Raw genomic sequence first — 19,609 nt, 5'->3', positions numbered from 1 at the left:
TTTGGATATGATGTACAACATAATCTCACTATAACTTTGGTAATCAAGAAAGAACAAAATAAATCTCAGAAATATGAACTTTGAAGTAATTAGTTTCTTCAGTTAAAGAGTGTGTCTCTCTCTGTTCCAGCCTTCTGCCATAAAGTTTTACGACTTGTTATCTGATCTGTGGAATGCAGAGACGTCTCCGGCTGAGGGTCTCCTGAAGCTGAAAAGGGATTTTAGCATGAAAATTCATTAAACAAACATCCATAGCATATAATTGAAAGTCATTGTCTTTTAAAAAGAAGAAGTTATTCCAGGGGTTTAAATGTTCACAGGAGCTCCATCCTTCTGTGAATGAAAACCTACAGAAATACAAATGTCTCAGTCCTCCTATAGAGATGGGTGTTGGTCAGTGCTGGAGAGAGGGAGAGCTTATCTGAGTTTTGATCAGCTCAGAAATTCCAGGGCCTTTGCAGTCTTGCTACACTCGGACACTTTCCTAAAGCTATTGCAACACTTGTTGTTTATTTAACTGAGACCAGGTGGGAACTTTGTTGAGCCACTGCATTGAAATCACAGATTCTAACTCAATCATAAGCTGAAGAAGTAGACATTAGCATGCATTTCCTAAGCTCTTTGTCCCCAAATCCCACCTCAATATTCATGACTGTTGAGTCACTGAATAATTTCTCACTCTCGAAGTAAACATGATTCCAGAAAGAGTCATTCAGAAAACCTGATGAAGCAGAATCAGCAGATGACATAATGTAGACACCGTAAATGGAGAACAGACCAGAGTGTGATCCTACAGCTATGTGAGTACGAGTTCCTAAATGAGTCTTAAACAGATTATCTACTGTATTGTAAGCAATTTTAAAGCTTTGGTGTCTGTAGTTTGGATTACTCTCCCCTCTGATGTGGCCTCTGATGATCTATTAAGCTTCCATCATCAAACTCGAGATGCTCGAGAGAACAGTCAGTTCACACATCAAAAAATGACTCAAACCCCTAGTATGTCTCAGTTGTATTGACTTGTGTGGGAAATGGGCCAGAAATGGCCTATAACTATCCTTACTTAGGAATTCAAAATCCTCCAAGGCAAGGCTGGACAGCCACAAAAAGGGTTCAGCAGAAGAAATCCGCTCACAAGTATAGAGATATTGTGGGCCAAGTACAACGGGGTAGAGGTGGCTCTGAGCGAGGCACAAGAGTCAGTCACACATGGCACAGAGCAACACCTTCCCAGAAGAGAGGGTTCGTGATAATGACACATGGCAGTAGAGGAAGGGAGACTGATGTGCAAAGGCAGCCTCACAGGAAAAACATGGCTAATAGATAAGATGGGGAAAAAACCATGAACACCAGATGCTGCCTGAAAGGATCTTTGAGAAATGGAAGAGGGCAGAATTAGCTTCTTTATCAGAGCCATCTAGGATGTTCTTCCCAGTCCCAAGAACCTGAACCAGTCGCTTGGGAATAAACCATCATGTCCCTTTTGTCAAACACTAGCAACCCTACAGTACATACAGTACACATATGGAAGCAACACCAGCTGACCCAAGTGTGCTACACTTGGAGGCACACCAAGGTCCATCTGTAACAGGCACTAGTCTTAAAAGAAAGAAGCACCAACAACAAAGCTCTCACTCCTCCATTCTTTGGCTTTACAAACACCATTGCTTTTGTACCAGCAGTAAAGGCCCCAAATAGGGAAACTACAAGAAAAATTCAAGGCTACTGGATACCTGTGATTGTAGTATAAAGTTTGATGTCAACTAGAAGCTGACCTTCACACCGGAAATCATTACAACCTGTCTCAGGTCGGATTTCATCCTGTGGTCAGCCTCACAAAAAGAACTGACATGGGAAGATGCAGTTGATGAAGCATTTCCCTGCAAAAAGCTGAAGTACTCCAGTGTAACAACTGAAAAGTCAAAAAAGGGCCAGAGCACACAGTTATTCCCTATGAAGAGAGGCTGTAAGGGCTTCATGGTCACGTCAGCCACTAGGCTGCTGAAAGGGATGGAAGTCTGAGGACAGGTCCTCCAGCAGGTTATCAAATTGCTGCCAGAAGCAGCTGAGGGGAGCAGCAGCTGGCTCTGGCTGAAAAGAAGGGATAAGAACTGTGCGGCAAGATCCCTATCAAGCAGCAGTCAGCGAATAAAACAGACAAGGTGTACCTCGGACCCCAGGTATCACCGCTGAGCCCTCTGGAGGTGCTGTGGGCCCTGACTGAAACAGAAAAGAGGGAGGGTGCACACCAGATGAACCTAATGAAGATACTATCCCTGCCCCCACTAATGTGTGAGCCCATCAGCAAAATGCTAAAGAATAAGGATACCACCTAATGGTTTAGGTGCTGCATTTTGAATCAACTGTTGTGGACAAGATTTGTTGTCTGTCACCACTCCTCTTTTTCCAGATTTTTTCAGAGGTTTCTTCTTGGTAAACAAAGTTTTTCTTCTGTAGTGTCACCAAGTGCTTGGGAATTACTGGGGTTCTCTCTATAATATTCCAAGGTCTTGACTTAATGTCTAAAGTGCCATCAAAGGACCGTTTGTGCTGTTTAGTTAATCATGAAAGTGTGTAACATCTTTCTTTTGTCTCAAGCCTCCGTACTTCTCTTGCCGCAAAACCACCTTTAAATGTGCTGTAAAACAAGGTTACATGATTTGGCTTTATGACCTCAGTGAAGCCTTTGGTCCAGTTCAAGAAAAGATTGCAGATTAGAACATTGGATTGTAAAACCAAATCCTATGAGCTTTAATGAAACCATGTTATTACTCTTGCTTTGGCTGACAGTAGCTTTAATGGCTCCCTGCTAAATTCAGCAGTGATTTTGAGGTTCTTCTGCACTAGCTTAACGATGTCACACTTGACCTCCACAACTTTTATTTGTCAGCTTTAGGCAAATATCTTTCTCACAAACCTTGTAGCTCACCAGACGAAGGTCATCGTTTGGTTAGAATTTTAAAGCCATTAGTGACTACACTTTTGCCATTGTGGTTCTCTGGCTGTGGAATACTAATTACTTCAGCAAGTACTTCATTGTTACTCTCCTGCATTAAGTGCCTCCTTAATTATCTTTGTAATTGTTGAGTTCTGATACACGGTAATGCCATTTTAATTTGCACTACCATGTTCAACTGAATGTTAGTATAATTTATGTACTCTTCATAGTACTCCTGATTATATTTAGATGTAATCGTTTGGTGGATGTGTATACTTTTACAATCTGAGTTTAGAAACCTAAATGAGAAGCTGTCAGAAAAGCACTTAGCTGCAGACACAGACAGTTATGTGTGCTGTTTTTGAATATTTGTATTTAGTACATAAAGTGAAGAAAAACACGGAAGATTGATGGGAGGGGAGAAATACATATTGTAGCTACATAAGTGATTTATTACAGGTATTAGAATAGCTCCGCGAAACGTAACGTCTTTTCTTGTCATTAAGTAGATCATTCAGAATAGAATTGTGGTCATCATTTCTTTCACCCGTATTAAATACAAGTCAGTATGGCTTGAGTTTGTAATATCCTGACGTGTTTTTTTTTCCACCTACATTGAAATTCAACAGCAGCCGCATCCTGAAAAATCACATTTAGTTTTGTCTTTTTTTTACCACAGATGTGCCTCCATTGGCTGACTCAGTGTTTCTGGAACTACCTGGACTGGACAGAAATCTGCCACTACATTTGCACCTGTGTGGTGATGGGCCCGGACTACCAGGTTTACATGTGCGTGGCCATATTGAAACACCTGCAGCCAGACATCTTGCAGCGCACACAGTCCCAGGAGCTGCAAGTCTTCCTCAAGGTCAGATGGAGTCTCAGTACTACAGCAACTATGTATCTGAAAGAGGGGCTTGTATATTTATGTAGGTTCTAGTTTACTTATGAGAATTCCCCAAAAGCCTTTGATGTCAATTCTAAAATATTTCTGCAGGTAAACATCACAAAGGCACTAACTATCAGGTGAGATCATAAGTTCTGAGACTGTACCTGTAAAAAATGAGAACCGAGTCTCATTTAAATTTTTGTTTACCTTTAAATAGTTACTTTGTGCAGTGAACAGAGAGCCAGTGTCATCACTGTTTGATTTTTATGAGTATTATTTCTCTTCAGTTATTTGAGCGGCTCCTGCAGTAGTATGGATTAGTGCGGTAGTTGAAGAGTTTGTTTGCTCGATAGCAACACTACTACTGCACAGAACAACTTCTGGTTTTGAATGTGGCAGGAGGGAAAGAAATTCCACCGATTGACTTTTGACAAGGCTTGTTTTAAAAAAAATAAACAAAGGAAGACCCTTGTGTAATAGTTGTTTCCACTCTACTGTTACAGTGCCTATAAAACATATTCACCCCCATTGAAGTTTGCTATTTTCATTCAAATTATGGTCAATTTTTTAATTAGGCATCAAACAGTTTGACAGGAATTTAGAAAAAATGAACTTTCATGTCAAAGTAATACTGTGCTAATATACTGTGCTGCATTCATTTTACCCTCTATCTTTACAAGCCTTCCTGGGCCTGCTGCTACAAAGCACATCATGATGCTGCCACCGCCATGCTTCATGGTGGGGATGCTGTATTTGCAATTAATGCGATGATGTGCGACGCTCGGTGTCTGCCCAACGTAGTGTCTAGTCTGATGGCCATAGTTGTCTCATGAGACCGAAGAATCTTTTTCCAGTTCACTTCAGAGTCTTCCTCATTGAATTTAATTGTTGTGTGACTTCTTGCACCAATTTCTACACCTGTTGTGAAATAGATGAGTCGTTTTAAAGGGGGGACTACTTGTCTTTTTTTTTTTTTAACATTTTCTAGTTTTGTTTAATTAGCATTACTTTGTATAAATCAATTTTCACTTTTACATGGAAGAGATCAGTGAAATGAGAAAACTTCCAAAAGGGGTGAATACTTTTTATAAGCACTGCAGTCATCTGGATTTTTTTCTGAGAATTTTTATGCACTTAGTTTTGTAAGAAAGCTACGTACAGCTGACCTTTTCAATGTTCGCAGTGTTCGCCCATGATTCGCATCCACATTGAATTCTATAAATGTGGCAATACAGTACAGTGTGATTAGAAAAAAACGTTTCTGAAAAGTAACATTTTATTGAAATAGGTTCTGCTTGGAGAATTGAATGCTGATTTGAAGAGCAGCCTTTAAGTCTTCCCAGAAGGTCTAAAGTCATGGTCTCCAAGATATGTACTTCTACTATAATCAAAAAGCATTGCACGCATTGACATGAAGCAATCATCGTCATTACTCGTTAAGCATTGCTGTTCGTCTTGTCTCTGCCTGATAGCTCTGGTGTTAACACCGGCATGAACCGCCGCTGACAGTTCCTGTGAATAAAAGATCAGTTATGGAGGCTTTATCTGAGGAAGCTCCTCTAATGAGCTGTAGCATCAGATACTGCTGCACGAGGCAAGCTTTGAGTGTGTATTTGTGTGTCTGCATGCTGTGTGTGCGTGTGCGTGTGTGTGTCACGGAGAAACTTGCACCATCTCTGTCCTGAGTTGAACTGTTAAAAGTTTTAGACATGCTGGGTTGCGTCCGACGGCCTTATCTCCCTCACTTCTCCTCTGTCTGTCTCTGTGGGAACAATGTGAAGGGAGTCTTTTACCCGGACAGATGTGGTATTAAAGGATTTCTTTAAACATTCACACACACTTGCTCTCTTCTACACTCATCCTGTCTGACTAGGGGGTATATCTATATTTCATCTAAATTAAAATTTGAAAAGGCAAATGACTTGTTACAATCGCTCTGAGTCCAACTGGAGTTAAACTGCAGTGAAGCTGGGGCGGTGAGAGGAAAAGTAGATGGAAAAAGACAGAGAATGTACTGTCCGCCAATGAATCAAAGGCCACATGAAACCAACATTTTTTTCCTACTCTTTGTCCATCCATCCATCATCGATACACCACTTAATCCTCATGAGGGTCGCAGAGGGGCTGGAGTCTATCCCAGCAGACGTAGGGTGAAGGCAGGGGACACCCTGGACAGGTCACCAGTCTATCACAGGGTTACGTACATATAGAGACAATCACATTCATAGTATGTAGTAGTACAGAACTTTCTGGTTTATCACATAAAAAAGCCCAGACACACCAGGATTTAAAATGAGTGATTTCAGTTCAGTGCAGTCAAACTGCTGTGTTTTAACAATCTGCTGGAGGAAAAAGAATAAAACTGTGTAGCTTTAAACACTAGCCTGCAAACTTTTGCTGTCTTAAAAGTATTGATATTGGAAACTAGACCTAGGGTGTCCTGAGATTAGCTGTGTGGCACTGTTCACATTTCTTAAACCTCCTCTGTCAGAGTAAAAAAAATTACATAAATACACAAGAGCAGTGGTTTGCGGATATACAACAAGAGTCAATGGAACAAATACATCTTTCAGTAAACCGTGCAAACTAACTCAGCTCTTAGTAACTGAGCTAAACTAACAACATTTTAAACTGAGTTTAACGTAAAGCATAACTCATCTCAGTTAGGGCTAATTTTTAGTGTGTTAAGAGCAAGTTGCAACTTCTGGGGCTGTAAATTTATTCCACCTCAAAAATGCGAAAAACAGCAGTTCCACAAATGGCAACTTGAGCCAACGTACTAAAGGGAGTCAATCTCCATAGACTTCCATGTTTATGTGCTGCTAAACATGTTTACAGCCTCGTGCACAAATAGTTTTTGTCGTTATATTTAATTTCCCCTGCCATTTTTCTCTGCCAGTTGATTGTAATCCTTGGCCCAGAAACATTTGCATGCGGCCCATATCAGCTCCATCCTTTGGTTTACTACTGCTCCAACGAATGTGACAGAGTTATGTGATGATCGGCGTACGTTTGTCCATCTGTTTGTCTCTGTTCTTTCACAACATTATTCAAAAATTAACGGATTGGGATAAAATTTTCAGGGAAGGTCAGAAATGACACAAGGAGCAATTGATCAGATTTTGCTAGTAATGGGGCTTATAGTCTGGATCCACAAATTTGTTAAAGATTTCTGTATCATTACGAGATAGAAGCACGACATCTCTGTAACTATGACAAGTGAACACTATGTCAGCTGCTTGCTGATGATTACGATTGCAGTCATACTACAAATGGACTGCTGCCAACTTATCGGGGCTTTAGCGTCAGAAATCATACAACTACTGAGCAGCCTTGGTGGAGTACTGCACTCTTAGTGCTTTTCTTGTTTTTGGATGAGCCAGAATTTGGGAGGAGTCAAGTACTGTCCAGATGTCAACAGCCATAGCCACCAAACAGCTTCAAAACCGCTGCTCATGAAACGTTTGGGTGATGTCTTGGAGGGTTTGTTCATCTTTGCTAACAGTCTGTGTTTAAGTGGTTATACTGTCGCTTTGGAGCCTAGACATGTTGGTACTAGGTGGCATATACCTCCTAAAAATATAAAATATTGGAAATACAGTGATTTTTCATACCAATTAGAGGATGATATTTTGCTTGTGTTTGCTTCTGCAATATTTGAAACCACTAGAGACCACTTTGACAGAATTAAGCAAGTTAAGGAAAGACTTGTTTTCTTTTGAGTAACACATCTGGAAACCCCATTTTTAAAGCAAACCTTTGGCTTGTAACGAAGCCACACTGTCCCAGTAAATGACAGAACACAGCAGATGTGTTCTTGTCAGATATCTATTCATCAAAAAGCTACATCAGCCTGATTTCAAGAGTCACTAGCCATAAGATTTTCATCTTAACTAACCAATAAAAGTCTTCATGCTTTAAGAAACATTCCCATTAATTTCACCTTCTGTGCATATCCAGACTCACATTGAATATTAACGTCACACATTTATCATGTGAGGACAAGCTTACGAAAACAGAAATCTTTGGTAATTAATGCATTAATTTGGTAATTAATGCATTAATTAGCCTGCTTAATGATCTCATAAGCGCTAATGGTTAATATATTGCGACGATTATGTGAGACATTAAGCCACTCGAATCACCAGTTCACCATAGAAATATATAGCTGAACATCAACATAAAACTGTATGTTTTGTTGAATGTAAGGAACCCACATTAGTCAAGACACTAATTCACATAGTCATGTCCTTGCATTTTCATTTTTCACCCTCCTTAATACTCCCACAGAAAAAAGCAGGCCAAAAATACTCTCCCAAGTGATTTCCACTGCGTATCTGTGCTGTCCTTCACGGTTTTAACTGTGTCAGAAACCATTTCCCAGTGCGATAAATGACCGGGCCGAGCAAATTTAGGTTTGATGATTCTTCAGAATTAATCTCACTCTTCACCATCTTGACCAAAATAAAAATTCTTAAAGCCTGACAATCCGGTAGTCAGTCCACTGTTCGTACATACTGTAGTGTGGTGGCTTTATATGTTTATATGAGTGTAATATGTTACACACACCAATTTGACCGTGTACATCCACTTCTGCGAAATATGGATTTAATAGCTTTAAAGTTATGTAGCTGATACCGCTGAAACTTTATTAATTTCAGTATATCATTTAAATGTAGACTGTGACCTCTAATTCATAAGATGATATAATTAAAACAACATTTTTCTCTTATAAAGTGTGTTTTATGTAGTGATGCATTGCTGCCTGGAATAATCACAGGAGCAGAGTCCTCCATCAGGCCAGAAACTCATTTCTTCCTGACATTACTTACTCCCCTCTGAACGATCACCCCTGGTAGTCACTCTATTTCCTCCCTTTAAATAATAAAAACCTATCGCTCCATTTGCTCTTAATCCGTTTCTTTTCTTTGCACTTCAGTCTTCTGCTGTATTTTTACAAGCACAATATTACTTTGCAAAGGACATAAATGGCACAGAGATACTTTGCTGCTTCTTAGATGGAAAAAAAAAGTCAAACTGAGGGGATTATTTGAGTTATTTGACCATATTTATAGGTAATTTCACATGTAAATAACCTTCATCCTTCAAGCAAGAAACAATACACTGAATCTAATATAAAACTATGGATGAAACTGTATTTTAATAATGGAAAATTAGTGATTTTTAATGAGACGAGTCTGTTTTTTTTTTAAAGAATTTGAATGGCGCCCACTGCGGAAATATTACTACTGTGGGGGCATTTTGCTGGCACAGTTTGGGCCGACTTGCCGCATTAAAGGGAAGGATCACTGCAGATCGGATTGGTGGGAGTGATCAATACTAGAATGATAATACCTCCATCCATAGGGCATGAGTGGTCACCAAGAGGTTTGATGACAATCAGAAAGATGCACACTTGTAAGAGATTTTTGATTGACATGTTCCCCACCATCAACTAATCACCTATGTTTTAGAAGAAGGATGTTCCATTTAGCATTCCAGAGACTTGGAGAACAAATGCCAAGGAATATTGAAGCTGTTCTGGTGGCACATGGTGACCCAGTAGGTGACCTTACTAGGACATTTCTGTTGTTTTTTCCCTTAATTTGTCACTTGTCTGTATACTTTTGATTCTCTCCCATCCCATTGTTTATCTTAAGACCCCTAACATATATACTACCGTTGAAAAGTTTGCCATCACCCAGGCAATTTCATGTTATTCATGAAAACTCACACTTTTAATCATGTGCTAACATAATTACACAAGGGTTTTCTAATCATCAGTTATCCTTCCAACACCATTAGCTAACACAATGTAGCATTAGAACACAGGAGTGATGGTTGCTGAAAATGTTCCTCTGTACCCCTATGTAGATAATCTATTAAAAATCAGCCATTTCTAGCTAGAAAAGTCGTTTACCGCATTAACAATGTCTAGACTGTATTTCTGATTCATTTAATGTCTTCATTGGGAAAATAAGCATTTCTTTCAAAAATAAGGACCTTTCTATGTGACTCCAAACTTTTGAACGGTACTGTATGTCTTGCAACCTCATTGGAGGGCCTCAACATCCAGGTTGGGAACCACTGGTGTAAGCTAAATGCTCTTATTAGAAGGAAAAAAAAATGTTCAAGAAGCCATATTCACAGCTTTGACTGCATGCTCACTGCACTGTGTCCTTGTCAGTGTTATTTATCTGCAAAAATAAACAGTAATTAGATTCTCCAGAAGCACATTCTGCAAAGTGATGAACAGAATAAGGAGAGTAAGACAAGTCATTAAACGGTGCTAGTTTTTTTACCTTAGCCTGGATAATGACAGAGGGTGGAATCACAGTGTTTGCTGGGAGTCCTCCGGGTGAAGCCTTCCTCAGGCTGCTAATTGATGATGCCTCCCGCAACACGGAACACAGCAGTCACAGTTATTTGCTCTGTAGCAGCGCTTGCATTGCCCATGAGGTCGGGCGTTGCCATGACAGATGGATACTTAAGCTTGGCCAGCAATTATGACAGCCGAAATTAAAATCCTGTTTGAAGAAATGAGCCAAATAAATGTTCTTCTGCCTGATCTGATACGTGTCTCTTTATTCGGATATCACAGCATATTAAGATACTTCCTGTGTGTGTGTGTGTGTACCTGGGTGGTGGAGATGGTAGCACTTATTAAGACATCTTTGCAGCCCTGTTTGTTTTGCTTTGCCAACATGTAAAAACTCATTACCTGAAAGCTCAACAGGCATGTTGTTTCCCAGCATGGAGCCACACTGGATACACAGAGATTTAATTTCATTTTTCTGTGACTCTGGAATAGATTGAAAGTAAAATATTTGAATGAAAATGTTATACCTGATTATTCACACTTCATGTTCTAACAAACCGCCTTTCGCTGTGACTTTCAGACGTTGTCTTTGTGCATATTTTTATCTTGACATCTTAGGAGACTTAGTATCTTTGAATGGGAATAAGTACAGCTTTTTGAGAAAACTAATGAACAAATGGCTCTTTTAAAAAGTACTTTAGAACTTTTAAATGTAACATTCAGACTTGAAAGTGGCACTCCAGTGATACAGCACTGCACTCATGAGAGACGAAGCTTGCATCTGAAGATGGCTCCATTGCTCACTCATTCACTACTCCCCATATAACACTCAGTTTACTGTGTAATGAGCATTTAATTGTGATTACGGATGCTTCTGAATCTCTCTGTAACCATTTAGGATTAAGACACTCATAAGAGGGCACACTGTAAATGTAATATAAAGTATATTGTGCATCAGTTAATGACCCTCCATCCTCACATCTTTCAATCTGCCCCTTTAATGTAGAAAACTCTAAAAAAAAAAATCCTACTTTTCGACTCGCAGGAGGAGCCGATCCAGGGTTTCAAGGTCAGCAACTACCTGGAGTTCATGATGGGACTGGAGCGCAGCTACAGGAATATTGTTCTGGCTGATATGAGAAGTATCAGAAAGCCTGCAGAATAAGAACATCTTGAAGCCGTGTCACGTGGAGGAGCTCAGGGCCGACAACCTGCACCAGTCACAGCTGCACACTCCTGATTGGCCTCGGCTTCACGGCCGCTTGGCTTAGATGCATTTATCTTCTGGTATGATGTATCACTGTTTTTCACCACCGAGGGAAATTCCAACACAAGCCCTCCTAACTGTGGACTGTGACTCTCTGAATATGTATGTGCACCATGTTTTCATGCTAATCAAACTGTTCAGTGAGCTCATATCCAGCAGATGGGCATGTATCATGGATGAGAGAGCCTTGTTATCAGAATAACGATGGGATATTGATTGGAACAGAAGTCAGGACACGGTTCTGCGACGTCTCCATGGTACTGGCAATACTTGAAAATCTGAGAGAAATACTTCAAAAAGAGACACATTCATTTGACCTTAGAGCATCAACAAGAAGGGCGACATGCTTCAAGTGTTAGAAAGTCATATTGTCACCAAATCTCAACTATTCTGTGAAATTAGAAGATACGTCAGGTGATATTTAAACTTTTAAAAAAAAATTAAAACGTAAATCCAATGAAACGAGCAAAGACAACAATCAATTTTCCCCACTAACAGCACTGTCATAGAGTTCTGCACCATAATTTATTTTCCACCATTTGACTGGTAAAATAGTGACAATCCGCTTCAGAAAATAGTCCCCAACAGTTGCACTCGTTACCTCTGATTCTGTACAAGTAACTGAAAACTACAGTGACCATCTCTTTTTCAATGTATTGCTTGATTTTAAGAATAACCTGAAAATTGAATCCAAGTCAGATGTTGATGATAAACGACTTTTTGGTTCCACATGAAAGAATTCTGATCTGGTGATTTCATCAGTAAATTTTCAGCACCTCAAGTTGTACCTGACATTACTGTATGTGATGTAAACACTGTAAGTGGTGATTGTGAATGCTGGTTTGATGATTCAGTCTTCAATTTTAATAAATGTTGGTTTATGTTGTTTGGTATTTATTTATTACTACAGTGTAAATATGTGACTTCCAAAGATATTTTGTATGTGTTCAACAGGATGCTTTTGTTCTGAGTTATTAAAAGAAACAACTTATGTGAAAGTTGTTTCTTTTCAACAAATAAGATATAGGAATCTAGCTATGAGCGTATTCATATAAACTATTTTCCTAAAGCAATATTAGAAGTTTTAAAATATCATATAGGCTAAACTCAACACAGAAAGCTGTCAAATAACTACAATCTGCATGAATGCCAAACTTAACAGGCTCATTAGTATCACTGCCCCATCATTAAGACACAAGTAGATCTGAATAATTCAGATAAGACAAAATACAACTGTATTATTCCTAAAGCAAATGTCAGTGTGTTTTCTAACAAATGTGTTTCTTAGACGTCTTCTATTCTGTTGTGTAAAACCATTTTAGCCTTATCCTAACAGCTGCAGCCATGGCCTGGTGTTAAACAGCTTTTGGAACTACCAAAAAACATCATTCAAGCCAGTAAACAGGTTTACTGCAACTCTTATGAGGTCAACAAGTCTTTAGCACTTCAATAAGTCTCTTTAAGAATTACATCACTATAAAAAAGCCTATCGAGAAATAAAATGGCTTTGAAATTTTTAGCAGTCAACAGAAAAAACAATAAGACTGGAGTTCCCTCCACTGAGAGTCTCTGTTTTTCACATCTATGCTCTCTGTCAGTGAACAAGATTTTCTAGACATGATGATACTATTTTCCTACAGAACTGATTGGTTAGTACGTATGTGATGTTTATATAGAGTGGTGAAAAGTTTTCGGACACCCCATGCATTTGTGAAAAATTGCAGTGAGAACCGCACTTCATTCTTCAAGTGTAATTTCTTTTAGAGCAGTAACAACCAAAATACCAAACACATCCAAAAAAAAAAAAGCCATTAATAACTTAAAATTGATTTTTTTTCCCCAAAAAAATAGACATGAAATTGTGTATTGGGTCATTTTGGTACCAGTGATCCACTAATGAGGGTCGTGCTTTTTATTAAAAGACACAATTTTTGTTTGCTGTGCTTCGTTTCTATATAAAGCCGGCACATTTGAAAGTTCTTCAGAGACAATAATGGCTAAGAAAACGAACCGAATGCAGGAAACACGCCTGAAGATGCAGATTCTCAGCCAGGAAGGGTACAGCTGCTAACAGATAGCCAGAAAGTGCAGATGCAGTCCTTCAGCAGATACATTCTGCAGAAATACAGACAGACCAACAGCTTGGAAGACAAATAAGATCTGGGCATCCAAAGGTTTCTTCAGCAAGAAATGATCCACATGCGCAGAGAAAACCACCTAATGACATCACAGGAGCTTCAGCAGCAGAGGTCAAACCAAACTGGTGTCCAGTGTTCCACCCGCACTGTATGAGGCTGACTTTTAGATCATGGCTTAAGATCCTACAAGGCTGTCACGAAGTCTCTGATCTATGAGAGACAGAGGCATTGTTGGGCCCAAGCACACAAGAACTGGACAGCCAGAAACTGGAAGAAGATTCTGTGGTCAGATGAGTTCAGTTTCCAGCCTTGTTGTTCTCTTGCTAATGTTAGAGCATGCAGAAGGCCAGGCGAAGCATTACCTCCAGTATGCACCATACATGGCCCAGCATGGTGGAGGCAATGGTTTGGGGATGCATGAATGCTGCTGGTGTTAGTTATCTCACTGTCTGTGATAGCACATTGAACTCTGCCAAGTATTGTGCCATTCTCCAAACCTACATGCTCCTTTCTGTACTTGCACTGTTCCATCAAGGTGAAGACTGGATGTTTTAATAAGATAATGCCCCTTGAACACATCCAGGGTCAGTAGAACTTGGCTGCAGGAGCACAGGATCTAGGTCTTAGAGTGGCCAGCTCAATCCCGGGACCCCAATGAAAATCTGTAGTGGATAATCAAAAGGTCTGTTTTAAACCATAAACCAAAGAATTTAGAAGAACTAAAACCATTAATTCAAGAAGAATGGGACAAGATTACCCCTCTACAGTGTGAAAGGCTTGTGGGGAACATGCCAGCCAGGATTAGAAGTCTACTAAATATTAATTTGATGATGTGATTGTTTCTTTATTTTTTGCTCAATTTTGAACACATTCTTTGTTTGTTGACTTTGATACCGACAATGTTGAGAACTGACATATTGAAACTGTCAAGAATTTGTTTAGTTTTTCTTGTAAACAGTTAACCAAAAAAAATATAATTTGTGTTTGTTTGTGTCTGTCTAATGCAGCCACACCGTTTGAAACACACAAAAAAATGATTTTTCCACAAGTGTTTCATGATACTATTTGAGATTGTGTACATTTTTAGGGTGTTCAAAAACTTTTTTTCACCACTGTAAGTTGATCTGTTATCTTGAACATAACCCTGTCTGGAGCAGGTTAGACTTGCAGCATTGCAGTGTGCAGCATTAAGACGTAAACCAACTTAGTAGCGCTAAAAATCCAGTGTTAGAACTGAAGGTACCTCACTAACTCCAAACTCTGCACTGCAGTGCATTTATCAAGTGTGCAAGAGGTTCAAGCCAAATCTCAGAAACGGTGATCCCTACGTGTGCTTAGATGATTTCTACAGGACAAAACTCCAGATGTACACACATATTTGATTTCCATGCTGTCTGGCAGCATGGAAATCAAATATGTTTCCATATACAACAATTTCAGGCAATCTTTCGAGGGAGTCATTGATATTACAGCATTGTACTGTGATAAACACAAATTGCTGAGTCATGAATAAAAAAAATGAATTTGAAAGAGAGGTCTGGCCCATCACAACATAAAGTATGAATATTAGGCCATTGATTTTGGAAAGTTGCAGATAATGGCCGACACAAACACTTGCTATCCAACACTATCCAACCATTAAACAAGTACCTTAGATAGATTAGAAATTTGGCATAAATTACCCCTTCTAAAAAAGTAGGGCGGAGACTTTAATGCATTCATTTCAATAAATTAATTACAGAAAAAATAATGCATTCAATCACACCTTTCTCAGTTCTGTAATATCTGGCACACTGATGTACACTCCAGCCCGGTAGATGCCGAGAATGCACCTAAAGTCTGTTTGCAGCTGTGAAGAAGATGCACGGGACGCACTGAGTGATGTCAGTGCACAAGAAAGTTTGGTAAACAGTGAAGGAAGATGAGATCCCATTGAGCTTGTTGGACAGATCTTTTAAAAAAAACTTCCAGATGGCAGCTTGGATAAAAGCGTGGTCGTGTGCAAATTGTGCAACAATTAGGATTCTTATGACCGCAGCACTTAAAGCCGACGGCATCACCTTAATGCAAAACACGTTGCTGTTAGCACCACAGCTAACGTTAGCTACAACAGTCCTGGTATCGCAAGCCACCCCACATTAGATCACTTTTCAAGACATTGCAAGTGTCTGAGTTTACAAAAAAATCTTTAAATGTTGAATATAAATTGCTATAATTAATGTTGAGTTTGCAGTAATCTGTGAAAGTAGTAGACAGATGAAAAATGCAGATAAATATAATGAGAAATCGACATTTTTTGTTGTTTAAGTTCACATATATGTCTATTCATTGATTCAGTCGACAACCAAATTTTATTTGAATTGAAAAACTTTGCTGATTGTGTCAAATACTTAGCCTAGCCGCGCTAGACCCATGCTCTGCAGACGCAAGGGTCTAGGCACGCTCGACAGGGAGGGAGGCGGGCTAAAAGGTTGTCTGTCAAATCACTCTGCAGCAATTGGGTAGATATACAACCAATCAGCACAATGAATAGGCTCCTAGAGCGCTGGAAATCAGAGGATGCGGTAGTTCGGTGAAGCCTTATTTATACAGTCAATGGGTGAAGCTCAAGTATATTACAGACATGTAAACAGAAAGATTATTCAGAGTCGGTGCTAATGGAGCTCAACGACTCGTTTTTGTTGTCGACCCTGGCAGAGAATTAAATTCGTTGCCGTGTGTTGTCTAGCTCGGCTAGGCTATTTGTTTCCGGTTGTTTCTGTCAGAATTGTCGCGCCTCTGTCGTCACTTAGTTATGCCTGCCTTCTGACTCTACACTTCATGGTGATTCGTCCGGCCAGTTTTAGGAGCATCCAACCTCGAACCTTATGGAGGGTAACTAGACCCACCCTGGTAGAGAATTAAATTCGTTGCAGTGGGTTGTCTAGCGCGGCTAGGCTATCAAATACTGGTATTTGGCAAAAATGTCAATTAACTAATTACAAACCATCTGATTAATTGGAATTTTGTTTAAACACGTCCACCACAAATGTAAAACAGTCGTGTGATACACTGGTTTAAACTTGTCTTCCACCTAAAACCACACAGAACAACAGCAAAGTAAAGTCTCACTGCCTCCTATCTATGACACAGATCATTAATGCCAGGACACAGAAGAATGCCTCACACAGCCTCTTGTGTTGTGTACTTATGCAGGTTTTTGTATGAAAGATGCATGAGGAAGGTTGTATCATTGTGACAAACCCTCATTAGTAACCACAGCCTCATCTCTGCCTCCCTGCACTGCAGTCCTGTTGTCCCTCTTCAGACACACTGAGGCCTGAATAATAAATGAGTTCAGCTCATCCATCCATCTCTCCCCCACAACTGTGTTTACCGGGGGAATGTGGAGGCCACAACAGAGGTGCTGGTTGCCTTACAGTGAGAGGAATTGATCAAATGATTACCGCATAAAAGGCGCCACTTCACACAGAGCGTTTCCCCGTTGAGGGTGTTTAACATTTGACTCACAAGATATTGAACACAAAATTGAATTTTTTGGCCACTTGGGGGCAGAACTCCACAGCAGGCGGAACAACGCAAACATGTTTGACATTTTAGCCTGGTGTGGTTGTTAGTGTGAATTTGATAGCAGGCTAATTAAACACAGCAGACACAGAGCAACGGTAGCACAGAAGTGTACAATGGGTTTATGATTTTTTTTTGACATAAAGCTAAAAATTGTAAAACCAAAGCAATAAGCAGAAAGCAGCTACAATGCTTTGTGGAATTAAAGCGGGAGTGGAGATCGAGTTTATGTTCCACTTGATGCATTTGACAGATTGTTCAATAATTATATGTAATAATGCAGATGTTCAAGCCCATTTTTATCTATTCATGTCGCATTAAACAAATTCTCTATGTAAAGGCTTAAACATTTAAATTAAACACCAAAACACAAACCAGCGTGTAGATGTTTGCTTTTATCTATAAACTTGTTTGTTTCAGACACTGGCAGTGTTACTTTGCCAAGGAACATGCTGGGGTTATGTGTGGATTGACATACGTTTGTCTATCTGTGTGCAACATCGCTCAAAAATGGACTAACGAATTTGGATGAAATTTTCAGGGAAGGTCAGAAATGACACAAAAACCACATGATTAGATTTTGGCAGTGATGCGACTTATAGTCTGGATCTATGGATTTGTTAAAGATTTCTGTATATTGCGAGATAGCGGCACGGCATCACTGTAACTATGACAACAGGTGAACACTACATTAGTTGCCTGTTATATTATATATATATATATATATATATATATATATATAATATATATATAATATATTCGCAGCAAAGCAGAAACTTACTGCAACTAAAGTAAATTCACCTGGAGTCACTGACATACAGGTTTGAAAATCTGTGATCACTGACACTAAACTGAATGCACTTGTGATTTCCCTTTGGCCTATTTCATATTCCAGGTATCCCTCAAAAATTTGTTTTTGATATAATTCCATTTCCTTTTTTAAGTTACCTTTTGTACTTTTTAAGAAATTTTAATACTTGTATTACTACCTCAAGCTTCCATAAGTAGGTCAAAAATGATCCGCATGCATTTCACATAGAATCTCTTGGAAACCTGTGATTCTTATCAATTGTGATCAGGACAATTATTTTACACAGCAAGATTTGATACATATAAGTATTATCTTTATTATTTTTCCTCAGAAAAAATTTTGATGTCATCAAGTTGATATTTTTCAACATATTTGCACTCCGGTGTAAAAGAGTGTTATTATGTATCATCAAACTAGCCTACTTTATAGTTAGTTAACATGAGCTAGCTAACTAAGCTAGTTGGCATTAATATATGTATTTAGTGTGTGTGTGTCCATTTATTTATATACGTAGCTACATACTGATTGACAGGTTTGCATATCAAACACAAGAAATCATTCTTCTGTGGACCAAAATATAAAAAAAGACAACAATACAAATGATTATTCTTAACAAAAATGGCATAGAAACACATAGATTTTTATGTGTGTCATTTTTGACCCACTTATGGAAGAGTGCGGGGTCAAATCACTCATGCATTTAGGGGTTAATATACACACGTGGACAAAATTGTTGGTACCCCTCAGTTAAAGAAGGAAAAACCCACAATTCTCACTGAAATCACTTGAAACTCACAAAAGTAACAATAAATAAAAATTTATTGAAAATTAAATAATCAAAAACAGCCATTACTTTTGAATTGTTGATTAACATAATTATTTAAAAAAAACAAACTAATGAAACAGGCCTGGACAAAAATGATGGTACCTCTATAAAAGATTGAAAACTATTTGACCAGAGTGACATGATTAACTCAGGTGTGTCATTTAATTGACATCACAGGTGTTTCCAAACTCATAATCAGTCAGTCTGCCTATTTAAAGGGAGACAAGTAGTCACCCTGCTGTTTGGTGAAAAGGTGTGTACCACACTGAACATGGACAACAGAAAGCGAAGGAGAGAATTGTCCCAGGACATCCGAAAAAAAATTATAGACAAACATCTTAAAGGTAAAGGCTATAAGACCATCTCTAAACAGCTTGACGTTCCTGTGACAACAGTGGCTGATATTATTCAGAAGTTCAAGACCCACGGGACAGTAGCCAACCTCCCTGGACGTGGCCGCAAGAGGAAAATTGATGACAAATTGAAGAGACGGATCGTTGGAATTGTATCCAAAGAGCCCAGAGCAACCTCCAAAGAAATTAAAGGTGAACTCCAAGGCCAAGGTACATCAGTGTCAGATCGCACCATTCGTCGTTGTTTGAGCCAAAGTGGACTTCATGGGAGACGACCAAGGAGGACACCACTGCTGAAAAAAACTCATAAAAAAGCCAGACTGGAATTTGCAAAAATGCATGTTGACAAGCCACAAAGCTTCTGGGAGAATGTCCTTTGGACAGATGAGACCAAACTGGAGCTTTTTGGTAAGGCACATCAACTCTATGTTCATAGACTCAAAAACCAAGCATACGAAGAAAAGAACACTGTCCCTACGGTGAAACATGGAGGAGGCTCAGTAA

At 39.2% G+C, this 19,609-nt stretch overlaps 1 protein-coding gene across 8 annotated transcripts in view; it reads left to right on the top strand.

Moving 5' to 3' along the window:
* tbc1d32 (TBC1 domain family, member 32) overlaps nt 1-19,609 on the top strand; it is a 128,264-nt gene that overhangs the window by 90,535 nt on the left and 18,120 nt on the right. For 3 of the 8 annotated variants that reach the window (XM_051960770.1, XM_051960771.1, XM_051960769.1), the window contains exons 33-34: nt 3,615-3,803; nt 11,189-12,296. In XM_051960770.1, coding sequence (XP_051816730.1) covers nt 3,615-3,803; nt 11,189-11,308 — 309 coding nt within the window. In that variant the 3' untranslated portion in view covers nt 11,309-12,296. Of the gene's footprint in view, nt 1-3,614; nt 3,804-11,188; nt 12,297-19,609 lie in introns of those variants that run through there. The other 5 variants (XR_007947525.1, XR_007947524.1, XM_051960772.1 and 2 more) reach the window with 3 other exon arrangements.

This window comes from Acanthochromis polyacanthus, chromosome 16 (genome assembly GCF_021347895.1).
Source record: "Acanthochromis polyacanthus isolate Apoly-LR-REF ecotype Palm Island chromosome 16, KAUST_Apoly_ChrSc, whole genome shotgun sequence".
NCBI classification, from domain to species: Eukaryota; Metazoa; Chordata; class Actinopteri; family Pomacentridae; genus Acanthochromis; species Acanthochromis polyacanthus.
Note: the sequence above shows the minus strand (reverse complement) of the source record. Positions and strands in the feature narration are given on the sequence as shown.